Here is a 26,197-nt window from a genome sequence, read left to right as displayed (position 1 = left end):
GACAGTCTGTTTAATTTTACATGGTTTTTTATGCTGTGTTTCTATGCAGGGCCTCTTAACTGCAAGTATGTTTCTGATACGAATTACCTTTATGATATTCCTTAGAATTTATAACAAGTTATTCACAATAAGTTATACATAATTATTATAGTTAAACAATTAACTTTAATAAAATCTTTATTTAAAATCACTCTAATAAATCGATTATACACATTCATGTATATTCTTTACAATTTAAAAGTTTCAATGATTTTTTCTTACAGTTTCCCTAAGTAACTTAAGTCTATTTATTTATAGACATCTCTAGACCCAGAAATAGCATCCAATGAAATACGAAAATGAGTCCCAAAACACATATCATCAATATTGTAACACTGACTCTGTACGGTCCGTAGTTTAGTATTCTCCTCTTGGCCCGAAGTTAGCTAGCCGGCAGTTGACAGGACAGTCCCAACGGATAAATATTTGACAAGCGATCACTCACGATCCAAGTTTGAAGTTTCAGAGTATTCTTTTTTGGAAATTTGCAAGTTTTTTTCGACGTTTCATTATTGATGTGTTTAACGGTTTTGGGGGAGAGTTTGAATATTGCATTGTAAGTTAATTTCGAATTGATTTTCTGTGACTCGTATTACTATCATATTTCCTACTATTATTATTAACGCGAAAATTTGTATATATGTATGTTTGTTCCTCTTTCACCCACAAACCATTGAACGGATTCAGGTGAAACTTGGTACAGAGATAGTTTATAACCAGGATTTTTAGTTTTTATCTCGATTTTGTAACTGTGTGATGATTTTCGACTTGGAGCGAGCGGGCCCGAGGGCAACAGCTAGTGTTTCAATACATTTAAGTTAACGAAGTAAGCTTCATACCACATATTGAAAATTCGTTGTAACATTTGTTGTTAATTTACTGCAAATACCATAAAATACAATGTTATTAGTTGGTGTTGTAAATAATGTGTTGTCATAGCAATAAAACATGAATTGTTTGTAAATGTTTACTCATGTATTTGTTTGTTTGTTGCAGGTTTCGCATGCTTCCAGCAAGTTGTTAAGAAGAATCCAAAGGGTTCTATCCCAAACCAAAGGTGAGCCTTTTATACAAATACCACATTTATTTCTGTAGTTGGTTATTGTTTAGAAGAGCTTGAATGCGTGTGAGACATGCACAACCTAGCCTAGGAAAAACCAGAAAAAGAATAAGCTCACACTTACAACTTAATAAAAATGATGTTAAAATTACTTTCATCGATCTCAAACTACCGAAAAATACATTTCTCAACCTGCTTCCTATTTATAAGTGCCGCTTCCCGACACCTAGGCTAGGCATAGGCAATATAATGTATTTGCTACTTGTAGATTCAAGTCGCGTGACTAGACGAATCGACTGGCATAAATCTGAAGAAATAATCTAGGTTATAAAAGTGAACCAGCCCTCGAATCATATGGATGATAAGAATCACTGAAATGTATGAAAGTAACAAACCTAAGTCACGTGACTTATCGAAAGATATTTATCCTACTCATTTCTATACATTTATACATATGTTGAAACTCGTTTGTTAGTTAAAGTTTGAAGAAATACCCGTTAAAATTTTAAACGCTTCCGCAAAATGTTTCCTAATAAAATCTGTATCCAAAAAAAACATTATATCTCCTCTTGCCATTGATTTATGACATATAAATGGATTATAAATTGTCTAGTATTAAGGAATAATAGTCGTATTTGTTGCGTTCGATATACTATAGTTTATGTAATATTTATTTAGGAATACACTTATTGTAACTATACATTGTCCAGCAAATAAAACGGGCCATCTTGAAAGTGTGATTAGCTTTTCTAAGAAAAACCTCACTACAACGAAAGTTCAAAACAGAAATTTCTAAACGCAGTACAGTAAAATTGATTTAAATCATTCCGAAAAGTACACAAAACTGTCACACACAGAAAACCATAAAAAAATAAACACAAAAATAAAAAGGCCGAAACAAGAACCAGGAGCCCAATAAATCTATCAAGACGTGACGAAATCCGAAATAAAAAAAAATTGAACTATAAGAAATACCCCAGTTTCCATTTATTCACCCCACAATCGTGCTCACCATTACTCATGGCGATACATTCGCCTCGTGAATTATGGATAGTATCGCAATACAAATATATTTATTTACTTATCTTACACACAAATGGACAAACGCACATTAATTTTATTAAAAATCGGAGTTAGTACGGAATCGTTCAGGTTAATTTTATGCAGGTGATAAAAATTGCTGTAATAATTGTTGTGACTTCTTATCTTTCTCTCAACGTTTATGTGATACCGCCTGGTTAAGGACGGACTGACAATTTACACTTGCGGTACGGAACCCTGTTGTGGCACAAAATGCACTAGCATTCTACTTTATAAATTTTATTGCTTTGCTATAATAGGGTATTGACTAAATCTAATAACATGAACGTCAGACAGATTTCTAAAAAAAAAATGATTACGCATTTTGCATTTTATCACATCGTTACAAAGTTAGAAAGATTAAAAGCACTTAAGATGGTGAAATATATAGTAGTGGAGGCTAGTAATATCACTTGCTAGTAACAAGCGTACTGGTAAATGACCTTATTTTTTTGTTTACGAGTTAAAAGAAAATAACGTATTCAATATTTCCTGAAAATCTGTCTGACGGTCTAAACAGATTTTTTTAGCCAAATATGTTACTGTATTTATTGTCAAACATCTTATCATTAAAACAAAGTAGTATAAAACAGATAACAAAATCGTTAACTTGACTGTCAGTTCACAATCATGAGTAATTTATTAGCTATAGGCGAGCCTCAACTTCATAAACTGATTTATTGTTGTATTTCAGAAACAAATTGAACAATAAATCAATAACGTACCAGTCGTCTTTACAAAAGTATGGCTTTTAAGGCCAACGGCAGGATTAGGTAAATGGTTTTTTGTCAACTCAAAAGTAATAGAGGGCTAGTTGGACTTGTGACACTGAGGGGTATTAAATAGGCTAAAAACAAACAGAACTATTGGGTGATAAATGATTTATATTTCTAGTTGAATGAATTTTTAATGCCACATTATAAAAAATAAAAACAAAAAATTTCGTCCAAGTATTTCGTATTAAATAAGACTTTCTCTTGTTTTGTGAAACAAAAGACTAAGGGAATGTATCAACACCGCCACATAATTTCCCGTTAAATTATATGACATATTTTTCAGACGAAGAATTTCATTTTTTTCAACTTATCTGCCAGATACCGGGTCATCACAGGCGCTAAAAGTCATTATTTACTTAAGATTTGACTCTTCATGTTTCGGTCTGAGAAAGTTTATTAAACCCCTACTATCTTCCATTTTTCTCCTTCTTTTCGTATTATTAATTTACCTAGTATCAGAATGAGAACCACCCTTAGTGTGGCTTAACTCAAACTTGAAATAATCTTAGTCGCTCTGGTTTCTTTGCCTTTTTTCTGTATCTTGGTAATACGCATTTAATTCGACAAGATATTGGTGTGTGCCGGGATTCGAAATACTTGCCTTTGACTTGTCAGCCCAACGGTTTTACAACTAGGATTTCACTGCTTTCATCAGTCATCTCCCAAATATACATAATTTAGAAGACCACTTTGTGTACACCAATATTCAATCATCTGTTGAAAAAATTGTTACGAAATATTCTCAAGAATTTTATCGTAAAAGCTGAGGTCTCTGTAACGCTATTCATTACTCGTGCCTCCCGTATTACCTAAGTGCCTACAAATAAATATTAAATTTGGTTAAACCAGCATTACTTGAATACGCGATTGGGAACATTTCTCTCTTAGGTTACTGAGTGATGCGGAATCCTTTTTTAAGATCGTAAGTAATCATTTAGATCCTGAAATAGTTCATGAGCAAAATTGTTTATAGAAGTCGTTATAAATGGCCTCGTGAAAGTTTATATAAAAACCTTCTGTTCGCGACGTGTCGTGAGTTCGATTTCTGTTGACAAGCGTTTGTATGACCCACGAATGGTTGTCCTGTGTTTGAATGTTTATGATTGTATAATTTTACATTTACATTATAATCTTAAGTTGATTTACTAACTTAGTACAAAAGTTTTGATATCACTAACACGTGTGGTTTAACGATATTTGTTAGAGTTCTTGTATCCTTAATCAGGAACCAGTAGTAAGATAACAGATATCTGGCCAAAATGGTACTGTACAAATCAGTACAAGGATTATTAATATTGTAAATACATGCAAACCGAGCACATGAATTTATATTCTATTCCATCCTTAGCAAGTCGTTCCAAGTCAACGTCCCACTTCCCAAAAGCTAAACACCTCTTACATACCTACCTACCAATGTATAACAATGTCACCCGTAAATACATTTCCACTTTTCAATATAGATCGATGCGTATCTATCGACATAACTCAACTGTTAGGCAACAAAAGGCGCAATGTAAACGGAATCGTAGTATCTTCGAATACTGTTTACTGAAACCTGATTGAGTTTACGTTAGATATCTGATATTTGATTGCTGTGTTCCAATTTCAACGAATATTTGTTTATTATTATTTTTCGTTCACAATGATAAGGGCTGTCGGTTTGACGGTTTTAATAAATGTTTATTCTTTCAATGATGGACTCGGAATGAAAATATGAACAAACAAGCATTAGGGGAAATTTGAAAGTAAATAAATCGGAAATAATGTGTGATGAGGTATTTGTTTATATTTGATTCGTTTTTCGAGCTTCATCACAGAGATCTAATTTTGAGCTTCTGGAGCGAATTGGGGCTGACTAGACTGATCGCTTCCCAATACCAGGTGTGAAAAACCATCAAGTACCATGGTTTTATTCGATTTGGAGAACAGCTTTTTCTACATACTGTTTGTATTTATGGAGTATCAAATTCGACTCTAAGATACAAGCCACATTTAATTATGCTAACTTTATCGCTTACAAGCTTAATGACCACACGGATAGCAGAGTGGTTGAGGTCACCACACTTAAACGACTGTGTGCGATAAGTCTCGCGTACGATTTCCAAGAGAATCGTTTGTGTGAAACAAGAATTAAATTCCTTAGTGTAGAGTCTTTCTTCCTAACACAAAAATCTAACACCAAGACGTCTAAGTCTGACACTTTTCAGTGTCATTCTCAAGTACGGGCGATCTATCTACATATACTCAGAAGTGTCGTAGCACTTCCCTTTATATCTCGTCATACTTCACAAGTACCACAACACAGCCATATAATGTAGAGTCGAAACATTTGACAACTGTACTTCACTGAGAGAAAGGTCCTCAAAAAGTTTATACTTAAGAGCAACACAAAGTGAAACTCGGGGAAGGTGAATGGTTTGAAATTGCTTGACAGTGACGAGTATATAGACAATGACCTGACATACTAATACAGTAGGCTTGACGAAGTATTATCGATTAAACGTTGTTATATGATACTAAATGATAACGCCAATTCTTCTATGAATGTAGCCGATGTCCCCCTTTTCTTTGGACACAAAAATTTGCTATATAACTGACTAGCTGTACTAACTTCGTCCGCGTGGTTATGAAGATATACTTCCTTTTATCTGACAAATATTTTAAGAGTCCATACTGCTCTGTTAATCCATTATTCTTATTAATCATAGCGTGATAGAGTATAAGTGTATGTATAAGCCTTCCTCAAAAAATTGACTATTTAACCCATTTTTTGGTGGTAGGTAGTTTCTGAGATTAGTAAATTTAAACAAATTAACTCTACACCTTTTAATATGGTAAAATAAATTTTCGTTCGACTCGCGATCTCGCCGCGTCTGCTCATGATTAAGGACTCTGGTTGGGTCTGAAACTAGTCGGGCTACCCCGATAAATACGCGTGAGTAAACCGTTACATCATTTAATAATAAAATAAATTTTGTTGCTGCAGTTTTCGGTGGTAAATATACGCTCGTAATTGGCGGTTTTGAATCGTTTGAAACTGAAATATATTATTTTACGCTTATTTGTTTTTATTTGATGAAGCAATTATTTTTAACACCCTCCAAATATTAAGCTCTTTGGCCTACATAAATATTCAATTAAAAATCTAATCAAGATAATCAGTATGGGGTACATCATTTTGTAAGCAATCCAATATTTAATGGATTTTCCATTAAATATAATTTTTATTACAAAACCCAATGTATCGTATTAAATCCTGTGTTGGATATCGGAGCAAAGCCACAAAAATTGATTTCGTACCTTTATGAAAAACTTATTAAAGTCAAAATTAAAATCAAATTAAACTTTGTAATACGCTTCGATGAACATGAAAAATAGGCATCGACAATGTGAAATTTCCACACAATGTTATTTTTATATTATTACTCCTAATTATAGCATCTGCTTGGAGGAGCTCGTGGCTAAGCTATAACCGCATAAGTGATACAATCACAGGTTAAGCTATGCTTGACGCGGTTGGTCTGTAGATTTGTGACCATCTTTGTCATAACGAGTTCCTCCGTGTTTCGGAAGGCACGTTAAATTGTGGGTCCCGGCTGTTATCCCTACATCTTTGACAGTCGTTACAGGTAGTCAGAAGCTTGAAAAAAAGTCTGACAGCCAGTCTAACCAAGGGGTATCGTGTTGCCCAGGTAACTGGGTTAAGGAGGTCAGATAGGCAGTCGCTCCTTGTAAAACACAGGTACTTAGCTGAAACCGGTTGGACTGGTAGCCGACCCCAACATATTTGGGAAAAGGCTAGGCCAATGATATAGTATCTGCTTCAATTTCTTCATTTTCGTATTTGGTTGCGATCAAATTATAAGTTTCAAAGACATTGTTAGTGAATAAGGCTTTTACATCTAAGGTTAAAGCAGGTAAATACAAATTAAACGTTATTTATTTGACGAAATGCTCAAATCTCGAATCAGATCATTCATATATCAAAAGCTTCTTATTCGTGGAATTTTGTTAAAAACTGATTTATTTATAACTAGCTGTTACCCGCAACTTCGTGCGCGTGGTTAGAAGATAAGTATAAGTTATTATTTATACCTACCCACATGATTTATACTTGTCCACATTTTCCATTGTATCTTCGCTCCTTTTAGTCGCAGCGTGATGGTTTATAGCTTAAAACCTTCCTCGATGAATGGTCTATTCAATACAAAAAGAATTTTTCAATTTGAACTAGTAGTTCCTGAGATTAGCGCGTTCAAACAAACAAACAAACTCTTCAGCTTTATATATTAGTATAGAAGTATAGATTTTTATTATAAACCCATTCTGTCCCACTGCTTGGCAAAAACTGCCTTTACCTCTTTCCATTTCCCGTTAAAAAATTACATAATTTTTTGTCTCTACAATATTTTTAAGCTCATCATCAATACTATGAAACCTCAATACCCTCCAAAGAGATGATTACTATAGTTATACAACCTATATAAAAATACGGCCTCTTTATTAAAAGACAATGGCGTAGACTGGCACCACACAGCAGTAAGCCAATTGTTTGCCAGATGACTCTTACCGGCCTTATCTAACGCGTGCAAACGTAGGCCGCTCCATAGATTATGCCATTCAATTGGGGACAATAGCTGAATGGGATCTTGACGTTTGTAGTGTATCAATGCAACTTTATACAATACTAGCTGTTGCCCGCGACTTCGTCCGCGTGGTTAGAAGATATAAGTTATAATTTATACCTGCCTTCTATCTATCTTGTAGGATTCAGTCAGCGTTTGCAATGTAAGCGCAAAAAATATGTTTTTTTACGACCTCACATTAGAAACCTCAAAAATTGTAGCCTATGTGTTATTCTGATGTATAAGCTATATTGTGGTAAAGTTTCATTCAAATCCATTCAGTAGTTTTTACGTGAAAGAGTAACAAACATCCATACATCCATACTTACAAACTTTCGCCTTTATAATAGTAGTAGGATCGTGCACTTCGAAGTACGTACTAATATTTTATACGTGAAAGTTTGTATGTATGGATGTTTGTAGCTCTTTCACGCAAAAGCCACTGAACGGATTGATACGAAACTTGGTACGCAGATAGTTTAAAACCAGTATTAAAACATGGGATTTTTGTACTTTTTTTGTACGATTTTGTGTTCCGGTAAAATTATTTTCCGTTTGTAGTGGGCGGGCCCGCGGGCAACAGCTGGTACTATATATATTTAACCAACAAACTAATGAGAGCCAACAGACAAACTTTATAGATATAGTTTTGTTGGACGTTTACTAAATTAAATGTTTTAACATGTTTCTCTAATAATAAATGAAGTGCTAACCTTTGTTTGTAGGTAGAGTTGATTATTTTCCCTTCAAGCGTGCGTAAATGGTAAGTAAAATAACGATAAACTGGAACTGCTTTATGTCCCAAATATTTAGTTTCATGATATTATAATAAGAAAGTATTTCTTTATCCTTCTGAAATAATAAAGTGTTTATAAATAAGCTAAAAATTTTAATTTTTTGCCTCCCTCTTTGAACTGTCTATACATACTACACGTTTAAACTTCATTCGTCTATTTTCTCTATACAAAAAACAAGTATCGATTTGTTTTTATTTCAGTTTAATACAAAATTACCTTCTGTTTACTCTTGTGCAAATGTATACACGAATTGGACTTACGGAAACCCCTGCTCTTAAAAATTACTCGCTTGACTAACCACAATGCTTTACAAAAATCTTTCAAAGCGACAGAATGCGAGTGGTCTACTCGTTAATAGTAAACCCCAGAGCATAGAGCTTCGTTTGATACGGCCATTGTGATACGTTCGCTTTAATTATTCATGTATAAACAGCAGTTTGGGTTATGTAATCAAGCCGCTTATACGCCGTTCAGACCGTATTGTGCCGCCGGCAACAAGGCGGGAGCACAATGGGAATATATTGACGATACACTGACGTATCCCACCTTCTGTTTGGAAGTAGAGCTGCTCTATTTTTAGGTGAATAAGGTGTAAATATAAATGTGGAACTGTGAAACTTGTTGACATTATTATTATAACCACTTACGTGAGGTGGATGCTCAGGCATTTTTATCGAGGTATCTCAACTAGTTTCAGACCTAACTGAAGCTCTATACAAAGAGGTGACGCTGCGGCGGGGTCGCGAGTCAAACTCCGCGTCAAAACTAGTCGGTGAAATTATGAAACTGGTGTTAATATAAGAATGAGTGTAGAATTATCTTTGTATCAATTCAAATAACAGTAAAGTATCTACGACAGTAATTGACAATACAATGTGTTTACGTATCTCATTTATGAAACTCTTCAAATTATCATTATTGCAGTAGTTTGTTAATTCTCTAGGGCTCTTATAAATATGTGCATCAATACTTGCCCGACGTCTAACAACTTTACACAAGAATGCAATTTATAACAAATTCCCTCCACCTCCTTCACTTTCGTCACAAGCAAACATTTACAACAAAAATAAAACACTCCTTTTAACCTCCCACTCAGTGTACTGTGTACATATACTTGCCGTAACGGGTCACCGCACATAAAACCGCGGCGGCGTTCGTATAACGGCTGTAATGCAACTTACACGAGCCCGACTCTACTAAAACACCTTCGAATAAACTCACACATCTTTTACATACACTTTAGATAAAAATATGTAGGTCATATTTCGTAGAAATACATTAAAAACACAGTAACACAAGACATGTTCCACAGCTGGGCATAGTCCCCTTACGTGATGTTAGGTATCATCAATCATCACCACGCCAGCTACGATTTCAGATTTTCATATTCAGGATCAATGGAGTTTTAGACTAGTTTCGAATATACATGTATAACTTTAAAGAATACAGATCTTTAGGTTATATCCTGTGTTAGGGATCTTACTTACACTTTCGTTAATGCTAATCCGTTTATAAAACCTTTATTGAAATACAGAATTATCCTCTATTTCAATAAAGTAGTTAACAAAGTTTTTTCGACTTGTCCCAGGGGTATAGAAATGTACATTTAAAACCTGTTTGATGAATGCTATTAATGATGAATTTATATTAATAATTATACTGTAATTAGGTTATCATTTCATTTAGTAGTTTTATTAAGTTAACAAAATTATGTGATATATTTTAAGCTCCATTATTATTACTTGATTAGCACGTTCTGTAACCGTAATTAAATAGGCGGACTATATAATAAAAAGTTTGAGATAAAGTTTAGCTTACATTACATTATTAACATTTTCTATTACTACAAGATAAGCCTGAGATAGAGAATAAATGAAGAAAATTCATAATAAGTATGAACGTAAAACCAGCTTCGCAACAGCAAATTTTAATGTTCCTACTTAGTCACAATTACAAGTCCTTACTGATCGTCCGTTTCTGCTGAAAACTTTTTAATTGCATCAATAAAACCACAGATTGAAATGCGTCATCAAAATTTAACCGGCCACATTCAAAAGTTAGTGTTCCCAGTGAAATAAAACAAAGAAGTCAATTAATATAAAACTGTGGGTTTACCACAGAACGCGGTCCGACGCGCAATCATGGCGTAGCCCGTAGCCGCGTAGCAATTACGCTCTCGTAGCGGTCTCGTAGCGCTCTACGAACGCTCGAATAAAAAGCTTGTAGAAAATTTCAGAGTTGAAAACTTGAAAAGAGAGTTTTGTGGGCCAAAGAAAATTCCTCTTGATACTATGAAAAGGGTTGCCGAGTTATTGGCTTATTACATTTCCTCGGGAATTCTTTGGAACTCGAATACTAGGTATGATTTATCGGATCATTTGGTATCGAGTATTGTTATTAAAAGGAATACGGCTGGCGGACAAATACGCGTATGAAATATTAAGATTGATTTATATTTACGTTAGTTTTCCTCAATTTTACTTGAGTAAATAGCATTTGTACTGATTTGTGGACATAAATGTTTGTTTACGCAACAGAAGGTCAACTTGTTATTTTGTTTGTACAGATATTATTCTGCAATATTTATTCTGTTTCATATATGTATAAGTACAACAGAATGTATATAGTATTACTTCATTGAGTAAATCAAAGGTACCTCGGGTACAAGAATAATTAGAAATATCAAAGGCTTTATGAAATAAACCGCGTCAATGGCTTCGTGACAAACATAAATATTGAGAGCCAAGCCTTGGTTTCGATTCTCCGAAACTGCGGTTTGGTTTTGTGGCTAAAGTCTTTGGGGTCCTTAATTATGAATCTAAATAAATTCTGAACGTAACTGATTCAGGCCCGAAATATTTTATAGGTAATCAAAGTTGGTGGAGTTATCTTACTAATAGGTGTTCTTAACGCAAACGTTTGTACGTATGTTTGAATGTTTGTTCCTCTTTCATGCAAAAACTACTGAAAGGATTTAGACGAAACTTGGCACACAGATAGGTTAAAGCCAGGATTAACACAAGATAGTTATGGATTTTTTATCCCGATGTTATGTTCCCGTGTGATAATTATGGATTTGTAGTGAGCAAGCCTGCGGGTAACAGCTAGTTCTCTATATTTGAATGTATCAAGGCAACTTTAAAATTAATTAATCATGTTCTGCTCTATATTGACAGTAATGAATATATCTTTTCCACAGATGAGAGGGGCGGCGCGGGGACTGGCGCTGCTGGCGCTTTTTGTCTTCACGATAGCTGAGTCCACTGAAGGTATGTAATGCTAAAACAGTCAATCTTTTCCCACATACATATATCTTGTTCTTAGCGGGCTGATCAATGCTTGTAGTACTCCTTCACCTTGGGTTAATTGTCAGTGGCGTGATACTTATGAGAACCCGTACAACGTCTACAAGGTAGGGAAGATGAGACTTGCTGAGCTACCAGAGGCTGTGGTTTCAGGAACGTGTCTTACATAGTTTAACTTGTTGCTTCTATATTTGAGTCTACCCAAAGGACGACTTTTAGAGCATTTCTTATAACTCTACCGTATTCTTAAACAGTTTTTTGTAATACAAATAAACTAGTTGATAAAACTGTTTCATTAAAGAACTAAATGGCAAAACTATTCAAAACTACAAAAATCAAGCACCAACTAGCATTCACAACAAATTAATAAATGACACTTATAACGATTCAAACCATCATCTCGTCGCTACGCCAACAATTCATTTAACTGATGTTAAACAATTATTCACTGATTCCGAATCAACCTTTAACAGAGATAGCTAATCTCACGACGTGCCCCATTCTGCCTCTCATCGCTCAACAGGAAACAGTTGAATAATCATCATTTATCCAGTCACCTTGAAATGGAAGGGTTGACATACCAAACCAAACAAATCAATCGACAAAGGGTTTTTCTTGATGTCAAATAAAATATTATTACTTAATTAAATTTAAGCATATTCACGTATGAGAATCTCGAATGATTACAAGTAAGCAAGAAGAAAATGGAACTTAACGTTTTTATATTTGTTAAAAATAGGACTCACCATAACATTAACTTTAAAGTATTAATATGCTCTTAAAAACAAATTGAATTTACAAGGAGATAAAATCATGGCGAAATTTCGACATTAGTTTACTGAATGTATTTAACCGGGAGAATAATTTTCCTTTACGTGTTAGGTCCTGGCTCAAAATATCATTCACACTGTGTACCCCTTTCATTGAATACCTGTATCCTCTGTTTATATCAATATGCACCTATTTGTGGTCTACAAACATTTTCCCCGGTATATTTAGTCTCTATTGAGACGGCAGGACCGAAATTTAGGTCAGCAGACATTACACTAAGCTGTTCTAAGTTATCAATAGCTAGTACGGTATTTCTATCCTTAGATACGTTGATAGTATTAAGCCTTTTGAATAACATACCGCAAAACGAATACAGCTATATATTTAATACAGTCTTAAAGTGTGCAGTGTACAGTGCATGTCTGAAACAAAAACTTGAACCTGATCTGAAATCAAGTCTGAAACTCACAATGTATGACTTGGACGTTCAACTCATTTTGGTGGTAAAGGTAAAAAAGATTGAATTGTTTTAAGTGTCATGTAGCAATTTTCCCGACATTAGCTTTTTATTAATTCCTAAAATAATTCTTTTTTATTAATTAATTTTAATTATGAAAGCAACATTCTGTAATGTTGTTTCTTTTTACTTTTTTTATGTAAAGAAATGTTAAATAAATAAATAACATCCAAAACAAGAACTCTACATTTTCAAACGTAGCTTCACACAACATTTTCCCTCGACGAATTCCATCCACATTTTTGAGTTACCAACATGATAACAGCTCAACACGGAGGGTATCGATATATCAGAATTTTCATTTTATCCTGATACGAGTGTAGTGACTCGGAAGAGCCTCCAACCGTTGCATTATTAAACGCGACAACGTTCCAGAATAACTCGCTCAATTCAAACCGACATATTTTTAGTGATACATTATTTTCATTAGTGTACCCGTGAGGTATTTGTACTGAATTTTCGCGTTATTTGGTGTAAATATTTCTGTTGCCATTTAAATTGGTATGCAGATATGTCATTTAAATGGAATAAATGGTTCACAGTTTGGCTAATAGAATGTGCGTTAATCGATATATTTGCAGACATTTTTGACTGCACTCATTACCGACAACGTTACGTGTCGTGGGTCCGATCCCCTCATGGGGCAAACATGTGTCATCATTTGACCCTGGGTTTGTGAGCTCATTCATTTGATTGTAGGTGTGTTTGTACAAGTGACTTAAGTGTTTGTAAAAAAATGAGCAATTTTTTTGTATGTCCTTAACTCGCTTTTCATTAATCTTCATTAATAATCACAGCCAGCCGGCAGCAGCTAGTAGATTTACTCCCAAGAACTTAGTATATAATATCAAATAGTGTCAGACAGAATCGTGACGCAAACACCTTTGAGCACTGTTTCTATATAAAGACTAGTATCCTATTTCGTGTTAGATTAAAAGCTTTAGCAGACGTCTTAGGTGTCAGTAAGTACATAGTACAGACAGCAACAAAAGGCGTTTGATATCATCACATTTAAAATAAACTGTACTCAATCTAACTCTACAATTTTTAACACCACTATGTGATACCAAAATGGACTTGTCACCTTTTATAGTTAAACTAAATGTAACTGAATGATACTGTAACGTCGTAAAACGGTTTGTATGTAACGGTTTTTTTTGTTGACTGTACTGTACGCACGTCACCGGTGTGACTAGAAGAGGCTCATGTTAAGTGTAAGTAGGTTCCTACATTGCTAAGGGCCCAGGGCCATCTCCAAAAGTAATATGGTTTCAGTCGTGTAAGCGTGAAAGCGCTCTATATTGCATAGAGCCACGTCTCTTTTTCACAATTGCAATAAAATTGCTTTCAGCGATGGAAGTTGCCTGTTAAGTGTTACTTAAACTGCTCTCTAAATGTATTTTACCTATTTAGATAACTTAAACTCTGAAGGTTTCAACTCAATTGTCTTTCAATTTCGCTTTAACTTAAAATACCTATTGTTTTTAATATAAATCCTTTAACGTGCAAAGCGGTAACAACACTCACTGATAAATTACAAATAGTTTTGTACAAAATTGAAAAACGCTAACATAATAAAAGTGATATTGAAATTAGTAAGTTCACAACACTCGTGGATTTCTAAATAGCAACTTTATTTTAATAGTAACTTTCGTGAGAATGATTCATTATTAAATGATGTAACGGTTTACTCACGCGTATTTAACGGGTTAGCCCGACTAGTTTCGGACCCAACCGGAGTCCTTAATCATGAGCAGACGCGGCGGGATTGCGAGTCGAACTTTATTACACATTAATTCTTGTTATAGTTAAACTAGAATGTAACTGCATAAACTATACTAAGAAGCACAAAAATAAATGCCAAAACAACAGCATAAACGAATATAATTCGCAACAACATTCATAACTGCAGACGAAATAAAAATCATGAAATCGTGTGAAAATTAAAATCGCTTCGTTTATCGAGTCCGCACGTTAGCTTTTATTATTTTTGACAGTTAAACTCTTTTCGCAAATAGAGTTTCAAGTGTGACATGTAGTTGGCAGTTATTATCGGCCTTGCGTTTTAATAAGTGTTAATTAATTCATACCTGCTTTTGCAAGTACCCGTCACCAAGAATTTGTAGGCTAGCATTGTTATCGATATAAAATTCCGATTTGATTTAAAAGGGTAAAATAAAGAATAAAGGCCTATAATATAACAATATATATAGGCTCACCAAACTTAAAAATGTGTTACTTTTAAGTACATAATGCATAAACCTTATGGTTTTTCATAATAAACCTCAGTTTATTTTCACTTCATAAAATGTAATAACTTGCCTACTAAGCAGACTCAATAAGAATACAAAAGACGCACACAACACTGAAATGAACACCACTCAATACGTTTATAAATGGCAACCAAACTAAGCTAAGTTTAATATCACGTTATCAAAACAGACAAAACTTCCAACTCACAGCGTGGCCGGCGATGTACAAACAACTCGCCGACGACCGCTAGAGGGCGTGTTTGTCGCCCGATAAAGGTTTAAGCTTAAAACTAGTTGTTCCTGTACCTCTACTATGAACGCTTAACATTAGACTGTTGAATGTGGGAGCGGGATGAAACTACGCGTTTTATAGAGCGCCTTCTCGCTCCCACTATTGTTTCAGTTTTACTTGAGTTCTTAGTAAGTGCGCTGAAATAAGGACAATGAGTATCAAAGGCTTTTTCAAACATGCTATAATTAGTCTGTCTTTTTGTTAGGGATATGTATGAGATTGATAATTATTTGAATAGCGCTGCGGTTTGTTTTTTTTTTAAATGTGAGGTTGGAATTCTTTTATAAATAAACTATCAACATTCTTAGGAACAGTTATCGTACCTATCGTAGCGGACAAACAGGATTTCGTTGTTTTAAAATTAGGCTCAATTTTATAACATCAAATTGTTGTTGCTTACTCACAATACAAGTGTAGCTTTTAAAAAATCTGTTTCTTGGACATGTTTATTATTGAAATCTCTCTATTACAAATATTTGTAATTGAAATAAAGACAGAGAGAGATATAATGTATGTCTTAAATTACTTACTGTCAGAAACTAGCTGGAAACTTACCGGAAGAAGAAATATGCAGAGTCGCAGCATTTGAGTTACTATGTTTTAATATTTAATAGATCAAAAGCGAAATTCTCTTTCATATTCAAGACCAGTACAGTACAGAAGGTGGAAACGTCTAGAAATACCCAAACTAGAACTTATTACAAAGTGCTTATGGACAAAGATGACAAAAACAAATAAAAAGATAGGTTTAATAATATAAAGCGTGTATTTTTGCTTGAATGTTTTTATTTCCTTAGTTTATGATTTGCATCTACTATTTCGGTGTGCTGGCAATGTAATAGGGTGAATTCAATATTTTTATTCAGTTAAATAAATTTATTTTTCTCAATATAATATATACAATTTCAGATCAATCGTAAAACCGGAATTAGGTCAAATTTTACTAGCAAGATTTGACAAACAAGGGGGCAGGTGAAAACAAATAAACCCTTGTAATAAAATATATCAATAAGAATCAAGTATTACAACATATCAGATTTTGAAAACTCGTTATATTTCGCTCTTTAATCCGCTGTCACAAACAAACACAAATACAAACGAATCCATTACAGGGAGGGTAGTATTTAATTATCGTCACCATTCACACGCCGCTCAATCAGAGGGTAGGGCGAAATTCGGTGCAGCCACAATGCTAGAGTTGTTTTAATTAATCTCCTTTTATCCCTGATTATTGGTACTTTCTCATTGGTTTCTGTTTATTTCGTGTTAAAGAATATTTTCTGCTGGCCATTCCATTTGATATACGATGATAAAGAATAAGCCACAATTGGATACGGTCGTTGTGGGTCCCAACTATTATTTACACATCTTTGAGTGTCTTTACAGATAGTCAGAAGTGAAAAATCAGAAAACCAGTGTAACTAAGTTGCATCGTGTTACCCAGGTAACTGGTTGAGGAGGTCAGATATTCAGTCGCTCCTTGTAGAACGCTAGTACTAAGTGGCATCTCGTTTGACTTCAAGCTGACCCCAACATAGTTGGGAATTGGCTAGGCTGATGAACAAAAAATTAAAATTTCTCTTGAAAAAAAGTGTTGAATTTTAAGCAGAATCAGTCGAAAAAAACATGACACCTATCTAAAGTAAATATCCACAAAAAAATTTCAACAATTTTTTCAGCTACTTATGCCAGTCTGAGAGTCTTTGAGGTCACATGCTTCAATACTCCATAGCAACAACAAAACGTGTCGCCTACCAAGCACAGGCTCTATAAAGCAAGCCTTCACCTGCTTCTGTACTTTAACTTAAAAGACTAATATTACAATGAAACATAAAAGCCTTAACTAGGTCAGATCCATTAAAAGCTGAATAAAAATCAATATTCGTGTAAACAGCAAGTCATGCACTTTGTTTTAACACTTGATATTGCTTACGTAGGATACTAATAGGATTTTGTTGTAGACACTTCCCGTGACCCAAAGGCTAGCTTTTGCCTCGAAGAGAGAATTAGCATTGCTATTCAACATGGCAATGCCGCCAGCCTCGTGGCACACTCACAGCCAATTTTTTGATGCCTTATTTTATTTATTTATTTTTTGTTTTTAAATGTACATATTATTATTTTTAAATATTCTATATAAAAAATAATTCCCATTATGACGATAGACGGGTGAACGAATATGAAAAAAAATCATTTTAAGTTATTTTTCTTTTCAATATTCAGATAAAGTCTACTATGTATTTGTCGGTTTTTTTTATCTTTCAACAGTTAAACGTAACTAAACGATAAACTTCCAATAAGTCGCAGAGCAGCACAAAACCTTACCCTTTTTGTCCTAACAAAATTACATATCAATAGTAAAAAAGACAATTGAATGGTCGTAGCGATTTCATCAAATTAAATCTAGCAACAATACATCATTCCAGTCTGCCGATATCTGACCTCTTTCGGTTAGGGGGATGTCGGCAAATAAACTTAATGGATCTACCTCTATATCTGACACACGGACTTAAAAAGATATTACAATATATAAATTTAAATTAACATTTGTATTATTAAATCTTTCGTTTTTTCAATTACTGTTTGTATCATTAAATCTTATATTTTTTTTCCCACAAGATAAATTTATAGAAAGGGTTATTTTCAAAGGCTTATACGGAAACACAGGTCCAACATCCATCTGGTCCAAAAATAGAAGACAACTTTCAAACAACGCCATCTAGCCTCAAACTAAGCAAAGCTTGATTTATGAGTACTAGACGATTGATAAATTACACCCAGACAGAAAAAGGTCGTTCTCATCACACAAACATTTGTTCTGGGCGGGAATCGAACTTAAATCTATACTAATATATAAAGCTAAAGAGTTTGTTTGTTTGTTTGAACACGCTTATCTGAGGAACTACTGGTCCAAATTGAAAAATTCTTTTTGTGTTGAATAGACCATTCATTGAGGAAGGCTTTAGGCTATAAACCATCACGCTGCGACTAATAGGAACGAAGATCCAATGGAAAATGTGAAAAAAACAGGGCAGGTAGGTATAAATCATAACTTATATCTTCTACCCACGGGGACGAAGTCGCGGGCAACAGCTAGTCTAAAATATTATGGTGAATCTATTTCCTATATATTTGCTGCTCTCGTTTATTTGATGCAACACGATACCGAAGCAATTATGAATATCTTTTTGATGCTTATAATTATATTAATTGCAGTGAACTAAACAATAGTATCAGTTGCTTGTTGTTTATCCTCAACACCAAAATTGTCAAAATCAATAACCAAATTATGATGAAACTTTGTTAAATTTCCAACAACGCAACATCCTGTAGACTTTCTCCTGACAAAATCGAATAGAATAGATTTTTTCGGCCGAATCGAGTTGGTTTTTTAATCCGACACTATTGTCGGAATCGAGTTATACTTCAATTGAATCGAAATCGAACATTTAATACTCTATAACCCCAATTCGTGCCGTGGTACAAATTAAAACTAAGCTCAATCGACAAAAAACTAACCCAGTACCTTGAAAAACTACTCGATCTAGGTTCGGTACGAGTGAATCATTTCAGGACTGAATCGAGAAAACAATCAAAACCAAAAACAGAACCAATATATAGGTAACTAGCTGTTGCCCGCGACTTCGTGTCCGTGGGTAGAAGATATAAGTTACGATTTAGTCCGGCCCTGTTTTTTTCACATTTTCCATTGTATCTTCGCTCCTATTAGTCGCAGCGTGATGGTTTATAGCCTAAAGCCTTCCTCAATGAATGGTCTATTCAACACAAAAAGATTTTTTCAATTTGGACCAGTAGTTCCTGAGATTAGCACGCTTAAACAAACAAACAAACTCTTCAGCTTTATATATTAGTATAGAAGTATAGATTACGAGACTAAACGAGCTGCAGAGAAAAATAACCTAGAGCTGCTAGCATATATTCATATACTTATATATTCTCCAGCTGGTACATATTTACATACATACTTATATGTATAGCCTCTAAGTACGTCTACATTTTAATTAAATAAACAACTCGCATTCCAAACTACACGTGTTAACATATAATCAATGTAATGTCGTATAACATATTATTTAAATGGTAATGTTTCATGAATAAACATTTTTGTTGTTGTTTACTAGATTACGTAATATTATCACTAGTTATATCTACTTCTATTACTTTGTTAATATATTATTGTAAATGTTCTTTTGATATCTGCAAGAACGGTTTAGTTACGCAAGTCGGGACTATTGTATCGGGATTCCGCGTATAATTTACATATTACGTAAATATATTTTTTTTAAGTAATTTGTAAGTATTTTAGTCATAATTTTGTAAAACAAATTTTGATACAATAACAAATGTCAGAGGTTTTTTTTTGAGGTTTCGCTTCCAAAGCAGTCATTTTGACAATCAATATTTTTTTCATCGATTACGAGTAAACTGATTGTAACTTCAAGATGGCAAAGCAAATAGCAAGCAGGTGTAACACCATAAAGTTTTAAGAAGAAAAGCCTCAAATACAAAACACCTCTCCCCCAACACACCTGTTTATCCGACATGAGGCTTTTACAAACAAATGAGGCTACATGTTATCACGAGTCGCGAGTTCAACTCTCCGTAATAAAATCGTATCACGTTCACTAAAATTTCACTTAGGGATCCAATGTGCCGGAATATTGCTGTAATTTTTGTTACGTGAGCATTCGTTTCAACAGGCTTTGTTTTATTGCCGTTTTCATTCATTTTTGTTTTTGAATACGAACAAAAGTTGTTCTGCTGTTTTGTTTAAATTGTTTTCGGGATTTTTGAGTAGTGTTTTTTTTAGGTTTTTGTTGATTTTGAGAACGTATTTAGTTTTTAGAAGTGTTCTTTATTTATGTTTTATAGTTTATCGATTTTTTTAATGTAAGGATTTGTTTCATAAAATTAAGTGCAAAATTTTAATATAATTCAGTTAAAAATATTCGTTTATTCATATATTATTATATCCTCCGTGGTCTTTAAATTAATTATGTTATAACATAATCACCTACGAAATATTCACAAAAATTATAAAAACACACCAAATTATTTGTTCGTGTGTATCACAACAAAAACACAGGAAACCGCGTCGACGTCGAAATCTTTCATTTCTTATCGTGAAGGCGAACACTCACAAATATCAAAGCCGCGATATGAGCCGCCCTTTGTGTTCCCCTGCTCTTATGCCAGCCCTGTCTATATCTGTACAATCTATATTCTATAGGTACGAGATAAAATACTGTAAGTAAGTAACAGTTTTCTGGAAACTTAAGGCAAGTCGACTATTAAATAATTATGAAACTTTATAGTGAGATCTAATAAAACTTGAATCGCATGGAAAATGTATTTAAAAATCATTGAATCAGTGTGCCCGTGACCATGACACCTGCAAGGGTGTCGAAACGTCGGGAACTAAAATCTAAAATTAAACCGCGATAAAATCCGGAAAAGTAGTTTCATTTCAATCATTGATAGTTATTTGAGATTTTAAAATATCCATTAGGAGTAATAATAAGAATTACCAAATCTCCAAAATATGGAATCTCAGTTTAAAATAAAAATGCATTTCCAACCAAAACCATCAAAAACCCTTTCCATAAAATAGAGAAAAAAAGAACAGAATTAAAACCCTGTTACTAGTTAGTTAATTCACAAACATTCGTTTTTACTGAACATAAGTTAGCCGTGCAAAATGGCCGCGGGCCCAAGAGTTTTATCAAAGCGTTTAATGAAACTGAAGCTCTCTCCATATTTTACATTCAGCTGACACAGACTACAGCGCTAATAGATGTGCAATGAATATTAGGCTTTCAACTAAAAGGGGCACGAAATTAACTCCGAACCAGCCAAGCGAAAAACGTTATTGTTTTCTTGTAATTAAAGCATAAATTCGGGATTCAGAATTTTGAGAAGTTTAAGAACAAAATTCGATGTTAATTTTGTAGATGCTTTGAATTTTATATTATATTGAACCTTGAATGAGTCAGTGAACAGTTTTCAATTAGCGTAAATTTTTAAATAGTTGGTCTGAAACAATTCGATCGCCAGTCTAAAGAAGCTAACATTTAAAAATACCTTAAATGTCTGTTTAATATCTTTCGACATCCGTTAAAAGTTTCTTTAGGTTTTTTACTAATTAATGAAAACCAAAAAACAATTAAGCCTTAACATAATTGCTGTACAACCACGACTATTCATTTAATGCTATTTCAAAATAGTTTTCATCTTCACCTGTCTGAATAGTCACATAACATGTCCCACTATTTACGCCTACATAGTTTCCACGTACCCCTGCCGCGTCTAACCATCAATAAGTCTGTCCCACTCATGTTAATAAGTGTGGAATGCTCTATCCCCTAAGATTTACGGCTCGGAGGACTATCAACACATCTCCTCGTGAACAGGTACAGCTTGTTTTATGGATACGATCCTATTATCCTGAGAGCTAGCTAAATAACTTGGCTAATGACTTGTCATTATTAGAGTGTTTGAAAATTATCTAAAGGAGGTGTTTATTCGTGTGTTTGATGATTTGTGGGTACGTACTCGAGATATTTGCCTGGTTTTAGGCTTTAAAAATATTTGGTTTTTGCAAAATACAACCATCTGTCTTTATCAAGTCAAAGATCCATATCCATCCACCCATCTCCAGTTGACAACTGTGAAAACTTCTGGTTGAAAACCAATGCTAATCATCATTATCTTCATCGTCAGCCCATATTCGTCCACTGCTCCGGCATAGGCCTCCCCAATTGCACGCCATCGAGATCTATCTTCGGCTGCTCTCTTTTTAAACACCTTAAAAACAACAAGCTTCCTCAAAACCTCTATTTTTAATAAAACATGTCAGCATAATTCCAGAACGTTCTCCTAAAATCCTCCCACGTGAGTACATACGGGGACATTTCACATTTCACAGAATTCACCATTTTAATCCAACTCGCATTTGACGCAATATCGTTGACGCGGTATGCGCGCTCCACGTAATTTACTCACTGTTATTTAACTTGAAAACGTGCACGATCTAGGCAGGTTTAGAACATGAAATTACGGAGATATTAAAACATTTTAATGCGAGCTCTAGTACTTTAATTGGTTTGATTTGAAATGTTTTTATCAGCAAATAAAACTGTCTGTGTGTAGAAAGAAACTTTTATTCGTTTAACAATGTGTGGTTATGAAAATTAATTTAATAAGCTGGGAATTTGTCTGGCTGCTATATAATTATTTTATTCAATATACATCGTCGATTGAGAATAAAATATTGAGTGTTGTAAATCAAAAGTCATAATTCAAGAGAAAAATGTAGTAGTTCATCATCGGCCTAGCCTTTTCCCAACTATGTATGTCGGGGTTCCAGTCCAACCGGATTCAGCTAAGTACCAGTTTTTTACAAGGACCTTGTCAGACATGTCAAGCTTCTGACTATCTGTACCAACTGTCAAAGATGTAGGAATAACAGCCGGGACCCACGAGACAGATTTCTTTATAATATACACAATTGATCACTTCATCCTTTACCTACATAAATAGCTGTACAAGTACCTTGACTTAATGTGGGTAGTATTGAATCTACATCAAAGCTTTGACCTTTTGGCATTTTATTTGTGAAATATAAGCTTAGCTTTCAATTCGACCTTTTTAAAATACCTATTTTAAAGCGACGAACGATTTTACGAATTCCGACATTTTTTGTAGGAAATAGGATACTAAAGGATTTTGAGTCTAAAAATGTACTGCTGCTTTTAAAATCTATCGAGTTCTAAATTGATGTCTGGATGATTAGAGGTTTATTTTTAGATATTTAATTGTTCGCGTATCCTTAATAGCTACAATGAGATTATTGTTGCGGCTTTTTATAAATTAATTACGTTTCAATACTAAGCCCTTAATTGTACAGTTTTTTTAACCAAGCCAATGTGTACGGTCTAGTCGTCCTTTGCAATTCATGTAAATCAATGAATGTTAAACGCATTAGGTATTTTTATAATCACTGACGACAGGTTGTGCAACAATCATAAGAATACTATTTTGAGTTTTTGACTCACACGACACATTTCAAACTCATTTTTTAAATCCACAATAAATTTTACCATTATTTAAATTCTAGCCTTCATCACATAAAAACTATAAATGCGAAAATATGTAAGTGTGTTTGTGTGTTTGTTGCCTTTCACAACCAAACAGACGCACCGATATTGAGTTAACGAAATCTTCATTTACCCGACTTTGTCGAAGGAGACATATTTTTGCAGCTATAACCAGCGAAGGCGCAAGCTACAATACAGTATAAAACTCTTCTACCTGTACCCACTTGTAGTCAGCTAAAATGTAAAGTAAATTCTTAGCCGCAGCCGCTAAGTAAACATTGATTAACTCGGAGCACCGCGTGGAGGGCGCCGCATATGTTACGGGGACTCGCTCTTTAATCTAGGGCAGACTAAACGTAAGGTAAATAATTATTTAGCACTTTAGTGTAAACGAGTCTGTAGAGAAATGCTTTAAATAGAAAAATGTGACTTATGTCAGGTACACAAAAGTACTTTTCGATTGATTTGTGTATTTGTAAAGTCATACTTTATTCGGATGGGAAATCGTGAAATATAATAGTAGTGAGCTATAAGTCTTTAGACAATAATATAATACGTAATAGCAAGTCAAGTCCGAGTCTAAATCTCTTTTGACTTCTTCTTTCAAATGACTAGCTGTCTCAGTTCACTCTGACACACTGACAAACGAACAAACAGCAATGCTTCAGTACTAGCTACGTTTTTACCCGTCAGGTACAGAAACCTAAACAAGACTTAAATCCACAAAGCTCTTAAACACAATATGCTTACGAATCCTTCTCTAACACATTACAAATTCCATAGGTATCCGACACCCATTAAACCGCGCAATATTTCCTTTAAGCAACAATTACGTTGCTCTAGTATTAATATTGCCAGAACCCCGCAGTATAAACAAACGGGACTTAATTTACGATCTGTCTCTTAGCTTATAGCACACGCGATTTTGTGTAGAAGCACTGAAGACTTACCACGACACCTTGAATAAAGATTTTTGCAGTTGAGAGAGCGGGATAGAGCATTACACAGTGTAGAGCGCCCTCTCTTTTCCGCACTGCAAGAGTCTTGAGGTATCGGTAAGCCCCCTGGAATGTAGGCAAAGAGCCTAGCGATCCTTGAATTCATTAAGCGACGAATATCTGAGAAAATCTCGATCAACGATGCATAAGTTTTATATTAGAATACTTGGTGCACTGTCTCCTGGAGTATTTAGATACGTGATTTGTTGTTTGTGTTCTGTGAAGTCTTGGAATAATTAGGAATTTATTAGGTCAATTAAAAAACGCAGTTGAAATAAAAATAAATACTAGACGAAGATGGATAGCATTACAAAGCATTTATTTTTAACCTAAGTATTTATTCCTTTACAACATCTTATACCACAGCACAAGAACACGGCATAAGAATATAAAATACACAGTAAACACCAAGAAAAGTACGAAACATTTCAGCAAAATTATTTCAGGTGTCTCGAAACACGACAAGACACCAACTCCGGGTATTTTATGCGCGAAGTAAGAATACACGACATTCCGAACAATATTCAGAAACCTCCCTCCAAAGTTGGAGATACTCTGATTCAATAACACCCAAAAACAAATTATTGTAACAGCCATACATTAGGCTCCGACAAAGTAATTTTCAGTCCATACTGAATCCGGTCATTACTATTCATGAAGGCACAGGTTCGAATCCAACCCTTTGGATTCCATGAAATGGGAACCCTTATGAAAACTCGGTTTACTGATAGTATTGGTTCCGTATAAAATCAACAGCTACAGAAAGACAAATTTGCAACGAAAATTGGTCACCTATCAATTTTAAAACCGTACCAACCGTTCTTTGACCTATTTGAATATTTTTGTTAGGGCGGCAAAGCAAATTCAACCTTTTTAAAAATGTCTATTGCCTAGCTATAACCTTAATATAAGGGGTTTCGCTTTTATCTTTTCAGTACGGAATCCTAAAAACCTCACATAAATATTTAGTACGAAACTTTTCAAACAAAATTATACTTTACACGTTAAGTGATAAAGTAAATTTTTATTCAGAGGTTTTTGTATTTTGATTTCAATTGTGCAAATCAGGGAGGTACCTACCTGTTGAAGTCTCTATATTATTGTTTTAACATTATTTTATTGTGACTTACTTTACTTAACACTTAGTATGTCTTAGTATTGTGTTAAATGGGATGACCAAGCAGCTTGATACGTGCCATAATAATGTTACGATAAGTCATGCGACTTTGACGTGTCATCCCTATTTTGAGCTTTTTCTATTGAAGTTTACGATTGTGAAAAGTCACTTGACAAGACAGGCTGGTATCAGAGTTATGAACAGCCCGCAGGCCTCTGACATGACTTAAAACACCCTGATAAGCTCTCAGGTGTGCTGGTATCCTATCCATGTTTTCCTTTACTAAAAGAAATACATGCTCAGTTCGACTCGCGACCCACTGCATCATTTAAAAATGAATCATTCTCACGATCGTTACCATCAAAGTATTAAATTCTGTTAAACGCATGTGAATTCGGAAAGACATGAATACCATACCGTAACCATCGCAACACTCAAGCACCATACAAAT

General features: G+C 34.3%; 1 protein-coding gene across 6 annotated transcripts in view; it reads left to right on the top strand.

Annotated features, from left to right (window-relative positions):
* Positions 1-26,197, top strand: part of LOC113503782 (Ig-like and fibronectin type-III domain-containing protein 2) — a 133,945-nt gene that overhangs the window by 79,696 nt on the left and 28,052 nt on the right. For all 6 annotated transcript variants that reach the window (XM_026885871.1, XM_026885874.1, XM_026885873.1 and 3 more), the window contains 2 exons: positions 1,036-1,096; positions 11,577-11,646. In XM_026885871.1, the coding sequence (XP_026741672.1) occupies positions 11,577-11,646 (70 nt within the window). In that variant the 5' untranslated portion in view covers positions 1,036-1,096. The remainder of the gene's footprint in view (positions 1-1,035; positions 1,097-11,576; positions 11,647-26,197) is intronic.

Source organism: Trichoplusia ni, chromosome 20, assembly GCF_003590095.1.
Source record: "Trichoplusia ni isolate ovarian cell line Hi5 chromosome 20, tn1, whole genome shotgun sequence".
NCBI lineage: Eukaryota > Metazoa > Arthropoda > Insecta > Lepidoptera > Noctuidae > Trichoplusia > Trichoplusia ni.
Note: the sequence above shows the minus strand (reverse complement) of the source record. Positions and strands in the feature narration are given on the sequence as shown.